Source organism: Scaptodrosophila lebanonensis, unplaced genomic scaffold (genome assembly GCF_003285725.1).
Source record: "Scaptodrosophila lebanonensis strain 11010-0011.00,11010-0021.00 unplaced genomic scaffold, SlebRS2 tig00001415-arrow-pilon, whole genome shotgun sequence".
Classification (NCBI taxonomy): Eukaryota; Metazoa; Arthropoda; class Insecta; order Diptera; family Drosophilidae; genus Scaptodrosophila; species Scaptodrosophila lebanonensis.
In genome coordinates, this window is record NW_022060742.1 from 5786087 (window position 1) to 5804456 (window position 18370).

The 18370-nt window shown below is 36.4% G+C and overlaps 3 protein-coding genes across 3 annotated transcripts; 2 read left to right on the forward strand and 1 right to left on the reverse strand.

Annotated features, from left to right (window-relative positions):
- Window positions 1-4876: 4876 nt before the first annotated feature.
- On the forward strand, window positions 4877-7013 carry LOC115632720. The gene is made up of 4 exons (XM_030529966.1): window positions 4877-5578; window positions 5666-5707; window positions 5756-5849; window positions 6904-7013. The coding sequence occupies exons 1-4, from the start codon at window positions 4877-4879 to the stop codon at window positions 7011-7013; spliced, it is 948 nt and encodes a 315-aa protein (XP_030385826.1).
- Window positions 7014-9029: 2016 nt separating this feature from the next.
- LOC115632722 lies at window positions 9030-9566 on the reverse strand. The gene is made up of 2 exons (XM_030529968.1): window positions 9554-9566; window positions 9030-9412 (listed from the first exon to the last, which is right to left on the reverse strand). The coding sequence occupies exons 1-2, from the start codon at window positions 9564-9566 to the stop codon at window positions 9030-9032; spliced, it is 396 nt and encodes a 131-aa protein (XP_030385828.1).
- Window positions 9567-14390: 4824 nt separating this feature from the next.
- Window positions 14391-16717, forward strand: LOC115632563. Its single transcript, XM_030529781.1, has 2 exons — window positions 14391-14520; window positions 15834-16717. The coding sequence occupies exons 1-2, from the start codon at window positions 14488-14490 to the stop codon at window positions 16581-16583; spliced, it is 783 nt and encodes a 260-aa protein (XP_030385641.1). The 5' UTR covers window positions 14391-14487; the 3' UTR covers window positions 16584-16717.
- The last annotated feature ends 1653 nt before the right edge of the window (window positions 16718-18370 follow it).

The window sequence follows — 18370 nt, forward strand, 5'->3', positions numbered from 1 at the left end:
CCTACCAGCTGGTATGTCAACAAAAGGAAGTAAAGAATTAACTGATATATCAGAAGATTCTTCAGTACAAAATAGTTTCAGTCGTAAGCAATTAATGAACTTCTGGCTCTCGGTTTTTTGATGTTCTATGAAAATGCTCCTCCTAGACCGGATTTTCTAATATGGCTAACATTAAAACTAAATACCAAAATAAATTGAACTTATCAAACTCACTGCGACTAAAAGTAACTCAAAAACTGTTACAGGAAAACAATTTTAGTGCTTATATAATAAATTGTTAAGCTTTGTTATTTAAGAGGTATTGTATAGTATATTGGTAACGGTTGCTTTTCTTAGAGGTGGGTCCCAAATTGGTAAACTTGTATTGGATGGGTCCTAGCCCAGACAACTTTGGATCAATACATCGGAATGTTTAATAAATCCAAGTACACCCTTAGCCTTGTTCACAGTAGGGATGTGAAGAGTCATATATGTTTCAATGGAACATTTTCCATCACGTAAATGGAGCATAGTCCGATGAAAGGTATTGAAGTCCAGACGCTTATACCGAAGAGAATCTTAGTTTGATAAAATACCTTTTACAGCATCAGCATACAGAATCTGATAAGGTTAAGAAGAGATCGTCAATAAATTAAATAAAAAACGCAAAGCCAAGACTTTGAGGCACACCATTTGCCTATTACATAAACGGGCTTAGAAATATTCGATGCTGAGACAATCCAAAACAAACAAGCGGAGGAACATCATAAAAAAAACAAACTTAAAGAGCACAAGGTCATAGTTCAAAGAGTCAAATGCTTCACTGAAGTCGCAGTACATGGATAACATCGGTTTGCTTTTTTAATAGGAATGCATTATTTTGTCGTAGTACTATGCTTTTCCATATGCGAAGAAAAACAAAATTTAGAAAGAGTGTATCACATATCATGAAGAATCGTACCCAATGCGCTTCGCTTCAAAAAAGAGATAAAGTAGACATTAAACTTACAAATTAATGATAATATTACAAATTAATGATATTTCTAACGATTTATAACATATCAACTACTTATAATTCTAATAATTATTAAACTTATTCTGCTCTAACTGATTAACAACGATCTACTGATTATTTTTTAGTTAATAGGCAATTGTTTTGAGCCCAGAAATGAAGGAAAAGTATGGAATCTCAAACAAAGATTGCGAATAAACATTTATAGGTATGTTTAAGAACTCTGCTCCCATCATACTTTGTCGCTGAAGCATTTGTTTATTTAATAGCATTTCAACTAGTGTGTAAAGCTGGATTTTTAATACGTTTTGCACAATTAGCAGAAAAATAGCATTAGAATTACAAAAAATATTCTAAAAATCAGACATAAATTACAGATTCAAAAGAGTGCAAGAGAAAATCTGTAAATCTTGTACGCGTAGTACAAGGGTAAGCATGTTTAAAAATTACAATAAATTCAACTCATTCGAAAACCACACTCAGATCAGAAAAGCCAAAGAAAACCCTGTGCCTTCTATTAAAGAGAATTCAAAATTAACCATAAAAAGGATTGACGTGCTCATGCAGGTGTGGCTCACACCATTATCTGCATCTTCACTCTAACCCGATTGAAGAGCTTGACAAATTCGCATCTCAGCATTATCAATTCCAACCCGTTTTACTTGTAGATGGCTTTGCATTTCGATGGTCAATAAAGTGGGCTGTCGATTGCCAGAATGTACCAGTTTCCGATCGTTAATGCTGTTAGACTAGCCTAGATCTTTCCAGAAGACGCTTACCACTTCAGGTAGGAAGTCATGCTCATCCCTTTTGGTTTTATTGAAATTACTTGAGTGAATCCGTTTGAATCGTGTTAATTGAACGCCGGCCGGCCATTGAACTCAATGTTCAATGCGTTTGGAAATTTGTGTTGCCTGCCAGCAGGCGTTCCCACAAGCCATGTACGAGTGGACTGGAAGCATTTGAATGCTACAGAAGGAAGTGATTTGACTTTAGAACAAAAATAAATTCCACGAGGAGAAAAGGCGATTGAGGCACAAAATATGGCAAGCATGTGCAAATCTTGATTAATCTTTTCCGCCAGCAGGCAGAAAAATATAAATTATCCACTCGTATAGCATGGAGCGAGTGAGCGGCCAGAGCCAAAGCCAGAGCCAGAGTTAAAACCAAAGCCAAAGGTATTCAATTTGCACCTGAACCAGTTTGTTTGTATGCACGAGCATGTATGGCCTCCCTCTTGATCTTGGCCATGCATTAAGCCAGCGATTGTGGCTCTGGTTGCGCTTGACTTCTATTACGCGAGCGCACAGGTTTAACAAACTCTAGAACTTGACCAAGTCCAACATGAGTTCGATGGCGAGAGGTATCAAACAACAACAAAAACAACAAGAAGAATAACAAGAAGAGCAACAACATCATCTACGATGACCATCTGCCAGTGGTAAGTGCAACAATAACAACCACACATTGCAGCAGCAGAGCTGAAGCCAGAACCCTCAACAAGTACTCGTACTTCTTGTTCAGAGCAGTTCTGCCAGCTTTGGCCAACAGCTTAAGCATTTACTGCCTGCTTTTCATGCTCCTTTTGCTCGCTACGCTATCTAGCTAAAGCCTGTCTGTCCGTCTGTCTGTCCGTCTCTCTGTCTGATTGCTTGTCTGTCGATCTGTCCGCTTGCCGGCATGTTTTTGCTCTTTTCCTGCGGGAAGCTGCACATTTTCAACGTTGTTTGCTGCATTTTTTGCTCGCTTTTGTCGTTCTTTGTTCTTGTGGTAGGTCAGTTGATGGCGACGGCGACGGCGCACGTTATAAAAGGCCATGGCCATGGACTGTGAGCCACCAGTTTCCTTGAAGTGGTCGCCGTGTCAAGACTGAAGTCTGCAGCAGTACATACATACTCGTAAACAGTTAGTACCTACCTAGTTATCATCTAACTTCTATTTGTGCCAAGCAGTTGTGGTAGCAGCAGCAGCCGTCAAGTGTCGCTCGTTCTCTTGTGATATTCTTGTACCAACTCTTATAGTGGCCATAAAAGCGCAACAACGACCCACAAAGTACTTACAATAGCTGTTGGAAAGTGCCAATAATAGAAGCCACGTCTTATCAAAACTAGCAAAACAAAAAAGCCACAAAAGGTAAGTTCTGTTCCTTTTTTTAACCTAATTGATTAGCTCTTTTGCTGTGGGCTGGTGAATTAAATTGGGGTTAAATGTCAAGTTTGTTGGCTCCATTTCTATGTTAGCTGAACTCGGAATTTTAGAAAGTTTGCAGTGTGCAGTCATTTGGCACAGAAATAGGCGTAGAAATGCTGAACTAGTTTTGTAATTGACTATTAATGTTAGCTAAAGAAAGAATGTAGGGACAAAGTTGCCGCAGAAGGAAGATATAGATCAGTGTTTTACCATTTAAGAGTGGGGTTTGAAAAAGATTTTAAAAGAAAGTATTTTGTGGAAAGAATTCTAACAAAAAATTACTAATAATAAACAAGAAGCGTAAAGGGTTTGATTTGATTTTTCAAGGCAAAGGTTTTCTATAATAAGAACATTTTCTCAAATGTTATTTAATGAAATTTTGATAGATTATAATGGATCGAAGTTTTCGCATTTAGTTCCAAATAACAAACATATTCAAGAAAAAAGCAAACTAAGTTAATTTTCCACTATTATAATGCAATTAAATTATAATCAAATCGGAAATTTTCTTTAATGAATAGATTTGAAAGCAAAACTTTGGCCACAAGCATTTTAAACCAAACTTTAACACAACTACTTAGTTGCTGTAAATGAAATAAAATTTACCCATTCACTCCGCAACAGTTTTTAAAGTAAATTCATGTTATTCTTTGGGATCTTAATAAAATAGAGACGTTAGCATATACTGAGACATAATTAAAAACTTTCATAGTAAGAGTGCGTTAATTGTTCCTATGGCAGTTAAATGAGAAATGAGTAAATTAAAAGGCGGAAGAATAAGATAGGTCTGGTTTAAAAGTTTTCGAGACATCTCTCTACTCTTTCTATCCCCGGTTGCATATATTTTGACTTTTTAGTATGTTGTGGGTAGAAAAACAATTAAACAAAATAATTAATTATATTTCGACACATTTGTTTCTGTCTAATTCTGAATGCTACATGTCCACGAATAATATTTAGTTTATATTTTAAAGGCTTTTACAACTTCTACGTATATTTCCAAAGTTAAATCTAAATCTAAATTGAAACCAATAATAAAATCTATTGCACAGTATGTGTGAAGAGTACTCAGTAAGTACTTAAAAAATGTAGTGTAGAGACTAGAGCTAACAGCATATAAGACTCGACTAAGTTGTTAATGAAATCAGTTAGAAAGGTATTAGCAAATGGCACAAAAAAAGATACTGATTATTTTCTAGCATATAGTGTTCAATTATCAGTATCCTCAAAGAAATCGTAGCTGCACAGAATTGAGAATTTTCCCACTCAAGCAAAAGAGTAGGGCAACAAACTCGCTTGTCAGCTAAGATCACTTGCAGCTATTACTTTGTATCTACACCAGAAGTGCAAGAATAAGGTGCAGAGATGCGCAAAAGCGCCAATTAAATGACAAAACCGGTTAATAGCATCCTGCAAGCGGCATTTACCATTACCACTCGTAAATAACGTTAAATTTAGAATGGACTTTGCTGGGCCTAAACTAAAAATAGCTTCCTCCAACTGGCCACACCAGTTTGCAGAAGACAAACTTGAATTGCCGGGAGGGGGGGTCTGGCGGATTGGGGAGTGAAGAGTGAGGAGAAAGAGGAATGAGGAATGAGGAATGCAGAGGGTATTGCACTTCTAGATCTATCTATCCATGGAGAAGAGCGCTGACAGCTAAAGTCGAAGCAATTTGTAATTCCCAGCACGAAAATGTACGTCTACGCCCTGTTCTGCCTGCTGGCATTGGCGAACGCCAATCCGCTGCACTCGCATGTCGAGCCCGGCTCGCACATTGTCATAGTGACGCCGCAGGCGCAGGTGCATCTGGAGCCGGCCCTGCGCTATGTGCATGGTCTCTCGCCTTTGGCGCGTGTCGCGGCGCCACATCACGAGGAGACCATTGTGTATGTGCCAGCCGGTACGGCAGCCTCTGTCCTCCCCGTGGTGGACAGTGTGGGTTCTGGTCGTGCCACTGGCGCTGCCATCGCACCTGACACCAAGCAGATCGAACAAATTGGCCAAAACATTGAGCAGATACAGCAGCAGGTGCAACAGGGCGCCGAAAGTTGGGGCGGACAATTCAGCGATGCCTCCAATGCGGCCGCTGCCGCTGCAGCTGCAGCCGGTGCTGGCTTCTTCCCCAGCTTCTATCCACCGAGCGGCAACATCAAGAAGGAGGAACAAAAGCTCAAGACAGAGAAAATTGAATTGATTGAGACGCCTGCCAACACTCAGCCACTGCTGACTGCCACCGAGGCACGTCACTTCTACACTCTGCCGCAGGTCTATCACACGCCCGTCGTCGATGTCGTCCACGCACCCGTCTATCTGACGCCCATTTCGGCCATTCGTGCGCGCAGCATCCAGCCGGAGCAGAGCATTGAGCTGAAGGCCGAGGAGCCCCAGTTGGAGGCACAGCAGCAGTCGCAGTCGCAATCGCTATTGCAGCCGCAGCCACTGCTGAAGGAGTCAAAGGAGCCGGAACTGCAGCAAAAGGAGCAGCCATTGGAGCCGCAGCTCAAGCTGCAGCCGCTGCAGCAGCAACAACAACAGCAGCAGCAGAGCTCCAATGCCGAGCTCTCTGAACAGAAGGCCGAGTTTGCCGGACGTCTGCTGGAGGCCAATGCGCTCAAACAGGAATTGCAAAACTCTGAAATTGCTAAGGAGCCCGTAAAGGAGGAGGGTGAGTCTGCACTTAAGCAATTATACTAACACTTTCATAGGACTACTCTATAGATTTAAACGATAATTTTCTCCTCATTTAAATCTAACTTTGTTTCAAGCTAAGGGCTTTATTAAACGAATTCAAAAACGTAGAAGGTTACCAATTGTTCCGTATTTTTTTTAATGTTTGTTTTTGATAATTCTTTTTCCATTGATAATTCTTTTTCCATTTGAAAGCTGGTGCTTTCCGAATGGTCACATTTCAATTTGGTCCTGTTCTGACAAAGGCATCCATACGAAAAGTACCTTTAACATAACACATTTAGTCCGAACAGCTGCTAATTCTATTTCCGAACAGGATGCTGCTACTTCAAAATCATCCTCGAAGCGTTAAGTCACTTTAAACGACAAAAAAAAAAAAATCATTCAATGCACAAGACCTTTACAATTTTACTTGTTTATTCTTTAAATTAAATGTCATTTATTGAATAGATAATTCTTGTACGATCATACTCTTATACTGCTGTTCCACTCTATGAGCTCGTCAGTCGAAATCTATTTATATTTATGCATTGGCATTCCTACGAGTACAATCGTTTTTCATTACAAATTGAATTTGTTGAATTGTTTACAGATCCTGCTTATAAACTCTTCTTCGTAAAATAGAAAAAACCTCAAAGGTTGCCTTAACAAGCAAAGTACACTCCAGTTTAAATATTTATGTTTTAACTTTCAGCGTTCATTTATTTTGTTCATTATTCTTGGCTCATTAAAATGTATGCAAAAGACTGCACACAACGTAGAGGCATTCAGTTATTAGCGTCCTTCGCTGTGCCTATTTGTTGATTTCTCCGTCTATATGAACGCGCAGATCTTTTCAATCAACAGAGTTATAGGCACCAAGCTTGAAATGTACACTCATTCTCTCCATTGGCACATTTAGTAAAACTTTATGCTCTTACAACTTTATTCATTATATGTTGACATTTTATCTATACTTGACTAGCTTCTTCAACGCATACTTGCATATGCAATTTAGTGTCTAATCGTTTCACAAATTCCTTGATTCACAGCCAAGCCACAGAATGAGCCGCTGATCAAGGCGGCTCTGGCCGAGCCCCTGGAACAACAGCAACAACAACCGCAGCCGGCAGAGAGCATTCCATTGGCCCCACAGGCCTAAGCAGGCCACAACACACGTCTCACGCACACATGCACACAATCAGACACACACACATACACAGACACACCTGTGAATTCTATGGGCAGCTTTGGTACTTCAACTCATTCTGTTCGAGCGCACGTGCGACCCAACGAGTCGCCATGCCAAGGGTTTCAAATATAAATACATATACAAACATATTTTTAGATACTAACACACAGCGTACGATTTTCCATTTCCACATTAATTAAAGCAGCATAAAAAGCGAAAAGTAAGCAAAAAGAAAGATCAACAAAAAAAAAAAAACACACACACACAAAAAGTACATGAATAAACGTTCATTATAATCATCATCAAGCGTTCACATAATCATCATCATATTATTCATAACCATAACAAAAAAAGTAAAACAGAACAATAAAAACAAAAAACACAAAAATAAAAAGTGAATGTAAAATGTAAAAAAAAACCAACAAAATTGTTTTTCTTGTTTAATTAATGCATCGAGAATTAATGCTGCGACCAACGAAAGACTTAGGCAACACACTTGCCCTACATTCGTCCATATACATACATATGTACTTGTATGTATGTGTGTATATATAGTCGCATGTATAGTGGAGGGCTTTACTTATGTAATCCCCTGGCCAATGGCTTCTTGCGCACTTCAGAAATTCCCGCAACATGAAAATATTGCACATATTATCGGCAGACAAACATAAATCGCGCTCCTCTCCATTGCCTCTTGCATACCAAATAGATCAGATTGGGCGAACCCCAATCGAACGTGCCAAGCTCTAGTCGCAATGATACCAGTATTGTTCAAATGGTTTTACAACTACACGCGATATTTTTATTGCTTAGATATACATAGAGGTGCTTACACTTAACATAAATATGCTTTCAAAAGTAGATATGCTCATTAGATTGGAGAATGCTTCCTTAAGATAAGTTTGTGATTCATATGTTTTTGATTTAGGAGTACCTTCTCAATTTTGACCTTAAGCTCTATGCATTTATGCCCTCAAATAGAGATTTGATGGACATTTTGTATAGGAAAAGTATTTTACCTACCAATATTCGTTTGAGTTGAAACCTTGATTTCAATCACATCTAGTTTTTAAACTGCTTAGCTGGTGAGAAAAATTAATGCAATAATTGTTAGCCGAAAGCACAGCTTTTAAGAAAATCGGTAAAGTCGGTTACATTGGATTTCTTCACATTTAGTCGACATTGGAAATATACCAACAGGACTACCAAAAGGGAAATAAATCCAAATGAACGCAATAAATCGTAAACAAGGATACGGTTCGAAGCATTAGTGGAAAAATGCTTACATTTTGAAGCCAATTTATACATGTGATGATTAAAATAATTTAGTTTTTGCAGAGCTGCAATTTTCACAGATAAATTTACAAATCTAAGAAGTCTGGTAAGTTCACAAAAAAAAAAAACACTGCCATTATATTATTATTTAAAGTTTTTTTTTAAAAATCGGCCTGCCTATTGAAACCAAGATGTTTAAATTATTTGCAATTTTTCATAAGCTTAGTTTTTGCGCCCCTTCAGCACTGAAGTTTTCACAAAACTTAACATATTTTGGGCTACAATCATGCCTGCCTATATTTGAGAAATTGTTGTTTCAACAAATTTAACCGTACAATAATATTGTTCAATCGATAATAAATTGTTCTCCGATATACAATTGTTAAAAACATTTTACTCTAAAGGAATAAAAAGCTATGCATCAACAACTATTTACCTTTGAAAACGGATTAAAAATTTGCAAAAATTCTTCAGGAAATTTAATCAACATACTACTCTGCGAGTAGATAATTAAAGATTACAAATTGCTGTTCATTATCTAAATTCGAATAAATACGAGTAGAATATAATAATTATTAGACACTTAGTTACTTCACTTTTAGAAATATAAATAGAAACCGCTCTCTATATCCGAAAATCAACTAAGACTTTGTATATAGCCTACTTATTTAATTTATTATTTTGCCTTCGAGATTTGAAAAATCTCAATTATTATTTCTCACCACCTGCAGCATTTTTTTTATTCTCGCCTACATCGTTCACTTTTACGGTGGTGGTGTCCTCCAGGCTCTGCGGCTGTACCGCTTCGTCCTTGGGGCGACTGGTGTCTGTGTAGCGATAGATGGAGAAATAGGTTTGTATGCGTTGCAGAATATTCTCCAATACGGGTGGAAATTTGTGCTCCACACCATCGCCATAGATTTTGATGTCCAGCTTGGGCTGGCCGGGCATTAGCAATGGCGCCCAACGCAGGGCGTTCAAAACGCTGCGCAACAACAACAAATTCTGCCTATTGCTGCCTTTCAGCTCCGGCGTATGTCTCAATATTAGTGTTCCATTTGGTTTCAGCTCCACATGTCCAAAATTTTCCGCAGCTATGGGCAGCACATTGTTGTTGTTGTTGTTATTATTATTATTGTTGTTGTTGCTCTTAACAAACGTTAGCGGCAATATAGCTGCTTGCAGAGTACCCGCCAGCAACAGCAACAACAACACGCTCATATTTAAAAGCATGCCATGGAATTGCATCTTGTGGTTATTTGTTAATGGTTTTTCGAAAAAAATACTTTTGTACTTTGCTGAGTGACTGTTTGGGACGAGCGATTACCGCAGTCTGTGTCGTCTGTTGATGCACTGCCCGGGTTTATCGCGAACGCACTTATTTGAACTGGCCATGCCTTGCCCTCGACTTACACTCGTCTTCGGCACTTCATGAGTGTGACTTACTTTGGAGCACTTTAGCTTTGTTTCGGTCTTTTGCATTCGTCTGGCAGACGGCCAAGTTTTTTATTATTATTATTTTGGTTACGACTCTTGCTCGCAGTGCTCGCTGCGCTCTTTTCTGTCTGTTGCCAGCCATCTTCAGGTGTTTGAGCAACTTATTTGCATTTATTTGTCAGCCAGCTGTTATAACATTTCTCTGGCTTATCATGCGACGTCCACCAATACGTATACGCGATATTTTTATCTTTTATGAGGTGAAAGTGTTATATTCTATTTCGCTGGCAGCAAAAATAGATTTCAAAAATATATACATATGTGTCGACAATTCTAGACCAGGAATTTAGAGCAGGAATTTATCTATTTCTGAAAGGTGTTTGCAGACCACACTTTATAGGTATGATCATATATCAGCACCACGAAACTGTGCACCGAAGATTCTTTGTATCGGACAATATAACGAGACTAATCACACACACATACTTATATATATACTATAACATACATGTATAGCCTTACAGTCTTACAAACAATATTAGACTTAGAAAGGTTTTGATATAAATCACTTTTTGTTTACAAAGATATTGGAACCAAACTGAATATTGAGAATGTTGTTCTCATTTATGATGGTGTCGCTTTCATTCATGGGTCACCAAATTTTATCAGGAATGTCCAAATGCAAACAAGGTAAGAAATAATTTCTAATAACAATTTTAATTCGAATATATATTTCACGGCCTATGACCATAGAGGAATAATGGTTTTGTTGCAAGTCACCAGGGTATACTAAATATATAGTATCGGCGTAGCCGATTTATTGAATCTTTTCTGAATCAAACTCAAATTTCAAATCGAACGCTGTAGTTGTATTTGTGCGTTGAAAAGTTAATAAAAATGTATTCATAATATCAATATTTATAAAATTAACAAAATAAAATCAGTACAAACAAAAAAAAAATGCTTTTTTTTAAATGTATTTGAAATGAAAAAAGAAAAATCTGACGTAAATCGCTGTTTTGTAAATTCCTTTCTTCGTTTTAAAAAAGATTTCTTTAAAATAACCAAAAAACTAATGCTGTATCAGTATCAAAAGTCAATGAAGTTATAGTATCTGAAATAGTATTAACAGTGCCACAAACAACTATGTAGCATTATAGTGTTCGGATAAAAAGTATAAGTAGCAATAATTGGCTAAATCATATGAATTATTTAAACTAATACTTATGAGCGAACGACAGAATTAAAAACAACAGTGCTCTACGCTTCTCATACCACGGACCTAATCGAAGCCGTGATCGGGGCTCAACTATATCTAGATCTAACGGCCGAGAAATGAATATACACACAATACAAATTAAATTTGTTAGAATACTTCTATGGAGCTTCTGCACTGTGGGTCGTTTTTACAATTATAGAATTAGAATCAGGATTATAATGCCAAACTGACATTTTGGACAAAATCTCTGGGCATTGTCATGACAAAGTTTTTAGTCATTTAATGAAGCAAATGAATTAAGTTCAGCATCTGCAAACGAATTGCACAAACAACAGCAAATATATAAGAGTATATTATAATTATAATCAACATTTAATACACACAACACTGAGAAACCTGATCACGAAAATTAGGTCTGCGTTTTTATTTAGACTTTTGCATCATCAGCGTTTTGAAAACAATAACAAAAGCATGTCAGTCACTGCTTTTTACAAAATGTCACAACAACAATTCAATTCGATTGCAAACCATACTATAGTCTATAGTTTATTTATCATTTAGGATTAATGCTTACGTTTTTTTTTGTTATTTTTGTTATTTTTATCATGATGATGAATTTTAAAATTCCAGAAACTGCAAATATCAAGATGAAAAACAAATTAATGATCATTTAAATGCATGAAATACCAAGCCACACAAATCAGTTTGGTAGCCAAAAGACAGACAGACGATATACTATATAGTATGTAGAAATCATCGCTTCTTGAATATGTTCTGCCACAAATATTTCGAGCCACGTAACCTGTTAATGAATCAGAAGGTTCTATAGAACCAAACCTTTGTTGCTTGTCTGTTTTGCTCTTTAGTTTAAAAACTAATGAACAGCTCAAATGCTGAGAAGCATGTCCAAAAAGTTGATTTGTTCTGCCGATATTCGTGCCTAAGACGTCAATGAATTTTTTATAAAAATAGCTCAGCGATGCTCATCTAACGATTAATGATCCGTTTTGAGTTCGCTTAATATTTCCAGGCATGATGTGGCGCTTTGTGTTGTCATTTTAAATGTTTGAAACGTAATACTTGCATTTTATTTTTTGCATCTATAGTATTTTATTTATAAGCCACGCCTAAACGTGCAGCCTTTCTAGTATTTAACTAGCAAACTTATTTTGTAATTAACAAAAACTGCGCAGTTTGCTTTTCGCATTTCTATTTGAAGGCAAACAATTGAAAATATTTAAATCGTGGCCCTCTATGACAAGACTTATCAATGCAGCGAAACTTCAAGCTAACTTCCTAGACCCTAATTACTAAGAAGGTTCTCAAATGACAAACTTAAATAGCAAATGTACTTATACTATATATATTATTTATATATGTATAATTTTGTATACATACAGATCCTTTATATTCTGTATGAGTTTGTTTCATGTGATACTCTATAAAGAAAATGAGATTTGATTGGTTGCTAAATTTATCGCAAATGTTTATCCAACCCCTCAAAATGTTTATAGTCTGTTTTCGAAATTAAATAGAAACTTATTAGAAGCTGTTACTTAAAACTATTCAAGCTGGCTCTATCGGAAATATTTCTGCTTAGACGAAGCTCGTTGCTGACTTAACAAATTTTCACTAGATCCGTTTGTTCTAATAGAAACTTATATCAAGATTGTTGTTTACTGAAGCCCTTCTACAAGTTTTAAGACCATGTATATGTATGTTCTTTTTGCCACATTTTCTTGCCCCTTGAGTATTCAACGATATAATAAACATAATTAAATTTATACTCTTTAACTTTTAAAATGATACATGGCTCCCAATTTTTGTAAGATATGGAAAATTTTGAGAAATCTGTGATAGATATATGTACATTAATCATGCATCTATTCGTCTATTCTATAGTATGTAAGCTTTTAAAGCCAAATTTTATTTCGATTAAATGACAATAATTTCGTTCGTTATAGCAACAAATGCATTATTTTCCGTTAGTTCTTAAAAAGCAGCTGATTTGTTTTAAAATTTTAATATGAAATAAAATGCCTTTTAAAAAATTCCATTAAAATCAATAAATTGCAATATGAGATATTGACATGTACTTATGTATTATTGAAAGTGATCTTTTCTGAAAATATCTTCTGTAAAAAGTTGAGCCGAGAAAAGCTGCTGGCAAAGCATGGAAAAAGATTACATTAATGGCAATAACTTCTTTAAGATAGACCTATCACGATGAATCTAAATATGAGGATAAATAGATAGAATTTCCAATAGTGGAAAAGTAAGTCTGATCCGGATTGACAAAAGGACGGACAGACGAACGCCCATGGCTATATCTTATTATACTGATCAAAAATATATATACTTTATGGGGCCTGTCCCATCTCCACCTGGGTGTTACATACATTTGCATTAACCAAGTACACCCTTTCGTCATTTGAGTAGAGGGTATAAGAATGCGAAGTGCCTCTTGATTATGAAATACAATTAACCCTACTTAAGTAATTCAATATCTACAATCAATTCTTGAACACACACTGAACGCACACTCATCAGCACGCGAAATACTGCTAGAAGTTTCGAGGCAACAAAAGACTTAGGCAACGAACTTGCCAAGCTTAATATCAATCGCCGTGAGAATGCGTGTTTTTTTAAAGAAGCAATTGACATTTGATATTGCACTTGAATATATGATTACCAGCATCCCATCTAATTATGCATAAGCCAGACATCAAGTGCTTGACATGCCAGAACTTCCGTAGCTGTATTCAATATTTTATTTCTTTCATTTTACAGGAAACCCAAAGCTGTAAATTTTGAATTAATTAGAATCATAAAGTAATGGAAGTGCTCAAAAATGATTAGTTAAAAATAAATCACATACTGCTGCGTACATGTGGATAGAAAAAAATGTATAAAGTACTCGTAACTGACAGCCGACGATCAAACAAATTGCCACTTAGGTGGAGATTCAGTGAGACGCGTGTGTACATCAAACAATTGAAGATGAAAAAATTATAGTATATTATTAAATAACTAATTGTGTGTGTCCATACATACACGTAAATACTATACATACAATTAATGATGTTTTTTGAAGACAGAGCATGAGCATCTTGTGAGAGGGAGAAGTGTGAATTTGAGCGCTGAGCTGCCAGTTGATAATGAACTTCAAATTGCTGTAGTAGCTGTTGTTGTTGTTGCTGCTATTATTGTTTTTGCTGATGCTGAGTAAGAAACCGGACAAGCAAAATACGCTTATGAATACGTTGCGCATCTTCATTCAGCGTGCTGTCGCTGCTCAGCTTTAATTTTATGCAAAAACAAAATTTAAAAAAAATAAAAAACACATAACACCTAACGCTTGAAGTTAGTATAAAAGCAGCGCCTTTAGTTCAGATTTGTTATTAGTAGCGCGTCAACAACAGAACGAACAGTGTCAAAAAATCTATTTCCCCCCTACAAATAAAAGTGTATAAAGAAATTTGTGTTCGCGTTCCAAATTTTGTTGCCAACGACATGAAGTGTTTTATTTTAGCCGCTCTCTTGCTGGTTAGTAGACAAAACGTTTTAAAGCCTTTTAAAATGATAATAGCCACCATTTAAATAAAAATTTACGAGCATTGCGCAGATGTTTACGCGAGTTGATGCAACTTTATACAAAATCTAATCCGGGTTCTATAATTGAATTAATAGTGGCATTAGAGCAAATATTGATCTAAGACGTCGACGATGTTGCTGCTGTTTATTACACAATCTGCAGTTTTTATTTACTCGTGCAAATGCCGGGCATTGCAAATAGGCATTTGGATATGGGAAATACTACAATACTATATAGCATATCTGCTAACTTGTCACAAAATGGCCGCAATGACATCATGCATATCAAGTTAGGCTTCAGGCCCAAATCAAAAAGCTGTGAAGCGTGTCACAAACGTGTTCAAGAATGACCATTTTTGATGTAGAAGTTTTTGGGCATTTGCTTAATTAATTCATAACCAAATTGAATTTCACGTTGCAAAGTAGAGGCGCGCTTAAATATTTCGAGTCTAATCAGATTTTCACTCGGTATTTGCGCTTTTTTGCGCTCTAGTAACACGTGCGTTTCGAGCATTAATATTTAAATGCGACAGTTCTGTAAGTCAGGCATATAATCTAATTGACTTTTGAGTCATACTCGTATGTGGTATTTGCATACAAGTTATTTCGTCTTAAAATAATATCAGAGTGTTTGAGACAGACTAATATAAATTCAAAGTAGTGTTAATGCAAAAGAAAAACATAGCCATAAAATTCAAAACCGATTTTACAATTGCGTAAAAAACGAGGAAAGTATTTTTTGTGACCACGAATTAAGACGTAATGGAGAGATTTAAAAATGTAGAGAATTTGCTATATTTTAGCTTTGATTGAAATATTTTATATTCTCAATGAGCACAATACGTTGCAATCATAAAATTACGATATTTTTAACAACAATTTTTTAAATGTTTAGTGCCACTAAAGCCACTGGATTGATTGCATTGATTAAGGGCTGTTAATCGAATGCTGTTAATGTTTGACACTGTTAAAGTATGACGCTGTTAAACTACCACTGTTAAGCTGTAACACTTTTAAGCTGTTTGCAATAAATAAATAAAAGCTTTCCTGGCTGTATGGAAATTAGATGTAGAAGATTAATGCTACTTACTGCGACTATTGTTGTTGTTTTTTTCCCTATCAGTTCCGGCTCCGGTAATTGATCATTCATTCACGTCGTCAAGTGCTATAAACTATTTATCAATTGCTGTTCTAGTCCAATTCATCCTATGTTTAGATTGCGGTAGTTTCGTGCACTAATAAAGTGTATATAATTGTATTTATAGGCTGCCAGCGCCAATGCCGAGAACATATTCAAGATAAACATTTCGCCCGAGGAGGCGCAACAGTATCTGAATAGCGCACAACTACGAGGCGTCAATGACATCGAGTATGCGCCGAAGACCGGAGAGAATCCGCTGCCCGAGGCACGCAACGAGAAGGGCGAGTTCGTTTACATGGGCCGTGTGATCGAGCATCCCGAGGAGTATGTGGAGGAGCATTACGACGCGCATCAATATCATGGTCAAGATGGTTTGGGTCAGTACGTCTATGGTTACAAGGATTGGAATCAGGGCAAAAACGAGAAGAAGGACGAATCTGGCACAGTGACAGGCTCATACAAATATGTGCAGCCTCATGGCCGCGACTTTATTGCCAATTATTATGCCGATAAGACAGGTTTCCATGTCGAGGACAATCGTCCGGCGCATCTGAAGCAGCCCGCAACCAAAACGCCAGCCGTTCTGAAAGCCGAAGAGGAGCACTTCAAGCTGTGGGGTGAATTGGCCGCTGCCGCCGGACACAATCCCGATCCCTATGCAGCCGAATACCAGCAGGAGGGTCGCTACCAGCCTGCCGAGTCGGAGTACAAGGAGTATGTGCATCAGGAGCCCGAATATGTGCCCGGTCCGGAGGAGACGGGTGAGCCCAAGGGCTTCTTCTATGCCTTCGACTACAATGTGCCACTGTTGCGCAACAAAGCCGAGCGCGAGGAGCTCGAAAGGCTGCGCGCCATCAATAACAAGGACGAATAATATGCCGCATGTGGCCTTATTCCTTTTGTTTTTAGTGGAACTCCTATTTATGTACCTAGAAATACATAGCATAAAACTATTTATTCGATTGATTTAAATAAATTGCACAGCACACTTCCAATACATTTCTCAAATACTGCATTTTTATTCATGTATGTAGGTATCATATATAAAAATGTGTATAATTTTTGTTGTTGTTTTCTTTCTTTTCACGTTTAACTTATCATGGTAGTTGTGGTTTTCTCTTACTTTGTTGTTTTGGGTTTTGTCTTATATCGAGCGCTTGTATAAATTATTGTTGCTTTACATTTACAATTTTTTGTTGCTGCAGCTCATCGTTTTCATTAATTCTTCTTTTATTCTTATTCTTTTTTGCTTTTTCGCAAAACAGCTAAAAGTAAAATTATTGCTTTTGCTTTTCTTCTTCTTCTTCTGCTTTTCTTGCTTGTTTGTTTTTGTTTCAGTTGCAACAATTGAACTTGTTATAAGAAAAAATGTATCGTTAATTGTAAAGTAATGCCATCGCTTAGCAAATTAAGATGACGAGGGCGCGGGCGATCTTTAAACTAATTTACACGAGCATTTGTTTGTTCATTTACAACCAGTTAAAAACTAACATTTATGTTAAGTTAATGTTTTAATTTAATTTAAACTGTAATTCATACACAATAAACACATTTGTTTAGTTTTATATAATAATTGTACAGTACAATAAACCGAATTTTGATTTTAAACGTATGTATGTTTCCTTGCTTTAACTTCCTTTCTTATAAGACGCTGGCCATGGCACAAAAAAAGTTGAGTATGTCGATTTTTTGTAGCATGCTTTTGGGCGCTTTTCGAAAATACGCCACTACTGTTTAAATCTAGGGTTCGAAAACCAAAACCTTTTAAAATATTTAAAACGCATCGGGCATCGACCTGCCATTGTTTAAAACCAAATTAGATTTCATTCGTTATACATGAGAGCTACATAGGTGAGTAACTTGAATTGCTTTAATGTTGAAAATAATTTTCGATGTTAAAACAAAATTTGATTTTTCAAAATGAATCACAAGAATTTCGTTTTCGTTTATGAAAAGCAAAACGGCATATAAGTTATTTATATGGCAGCATTTTTCAGTCGATATTGAGTTTCTTTTTAATAGTAAGTTGCAATAGTTGCCAATATGATTCGAATCGTATTGTAAATACTGTGTATGTTCTAGTATGTAATTTGTATTTTTGTAAATGGATTTGCTTTAAATTCAGAAGGCGACGCGCACAGATTTAAAAAAATTTATAATAAAAATAAACAAGTCTAATAAACAAACAATAACATTTAGACGAAACAAAAATCACATTACAGGACAAACATCAATAATATTTAAGTAATATAAGTAGTAGTATAAGTTCGCTTAACAAGTTTTTTAAAAATGTATAAAAACGTTACTTGGTAGTTAAATAATAGAGTTTAGAGCGTCGTCTCTGAACGTTACAATTTCCACCGGAAGGAGATCATTGTGTGCATTCAGAGGGGAAATTCGTAATACTTTTCAATTGTTGAATGTAAATAGGAAAAAAGGGATTTGTGGGTTTATATGCTAAATGAATTTGGAAACTGTGAAGTGTGTGATGAAGAGTTCGTAATGCAGCATAGTCTAAATTGTGAGTCTAGAATCTGTGCAAATGTTGTTAAGTTCTGAGTCGATCTATATAGTATTTTCGAAATATTCTGCGGATTTCCACATTTCTCCACAGTTTTATGATAATTTGGCGCTTGAGTTACGTTTACATTTCTACGAGCC

What these genes read in the sequence shown, in the direction of transcription:
- LOC115632720 (XM_030529966.1), top strand. Translation starts at nt 4,877, where the DNA reads ATGTACGTCTACGCCCTGTTCTGCCTGCTGGCATTGGCGAACGCCAAT. An exon ending in CCGAGGAGCCCCAGTTGGAG is followed by an intron (nt 5,579 to 5,665) that starts GCACAGCAGCAG and finishes CAGCAAAAGGAG; the next exon opens with CAGCCATTGGAGCCGCAGCT. An exon ending in AGCTGCAGCCGCTGCAGCAG is followed by an intron (nt 5,708 to 5,755) that starts CAACAACAACAG and finishes CTCTCTGAACAG; the next exon opens with AAGGCCGAGTTTGCCGGACG.
- LOC115632563 (XM_030529781.1), top strand. Translation starts at nt 14,488, where the DNA reads ATGAAGTGTTTTATTTTAGCCGCTCTCTTGCTG. An exon ending in TTTTAGCCGCTCTCTTGCTG is followed by an intron (nt 14,521 to 15,833) that starts GTTAGTAGACAA and finishes TTGTATTTATAG; the next exon opens with GCTGCCAGCGCCAATGCCGA.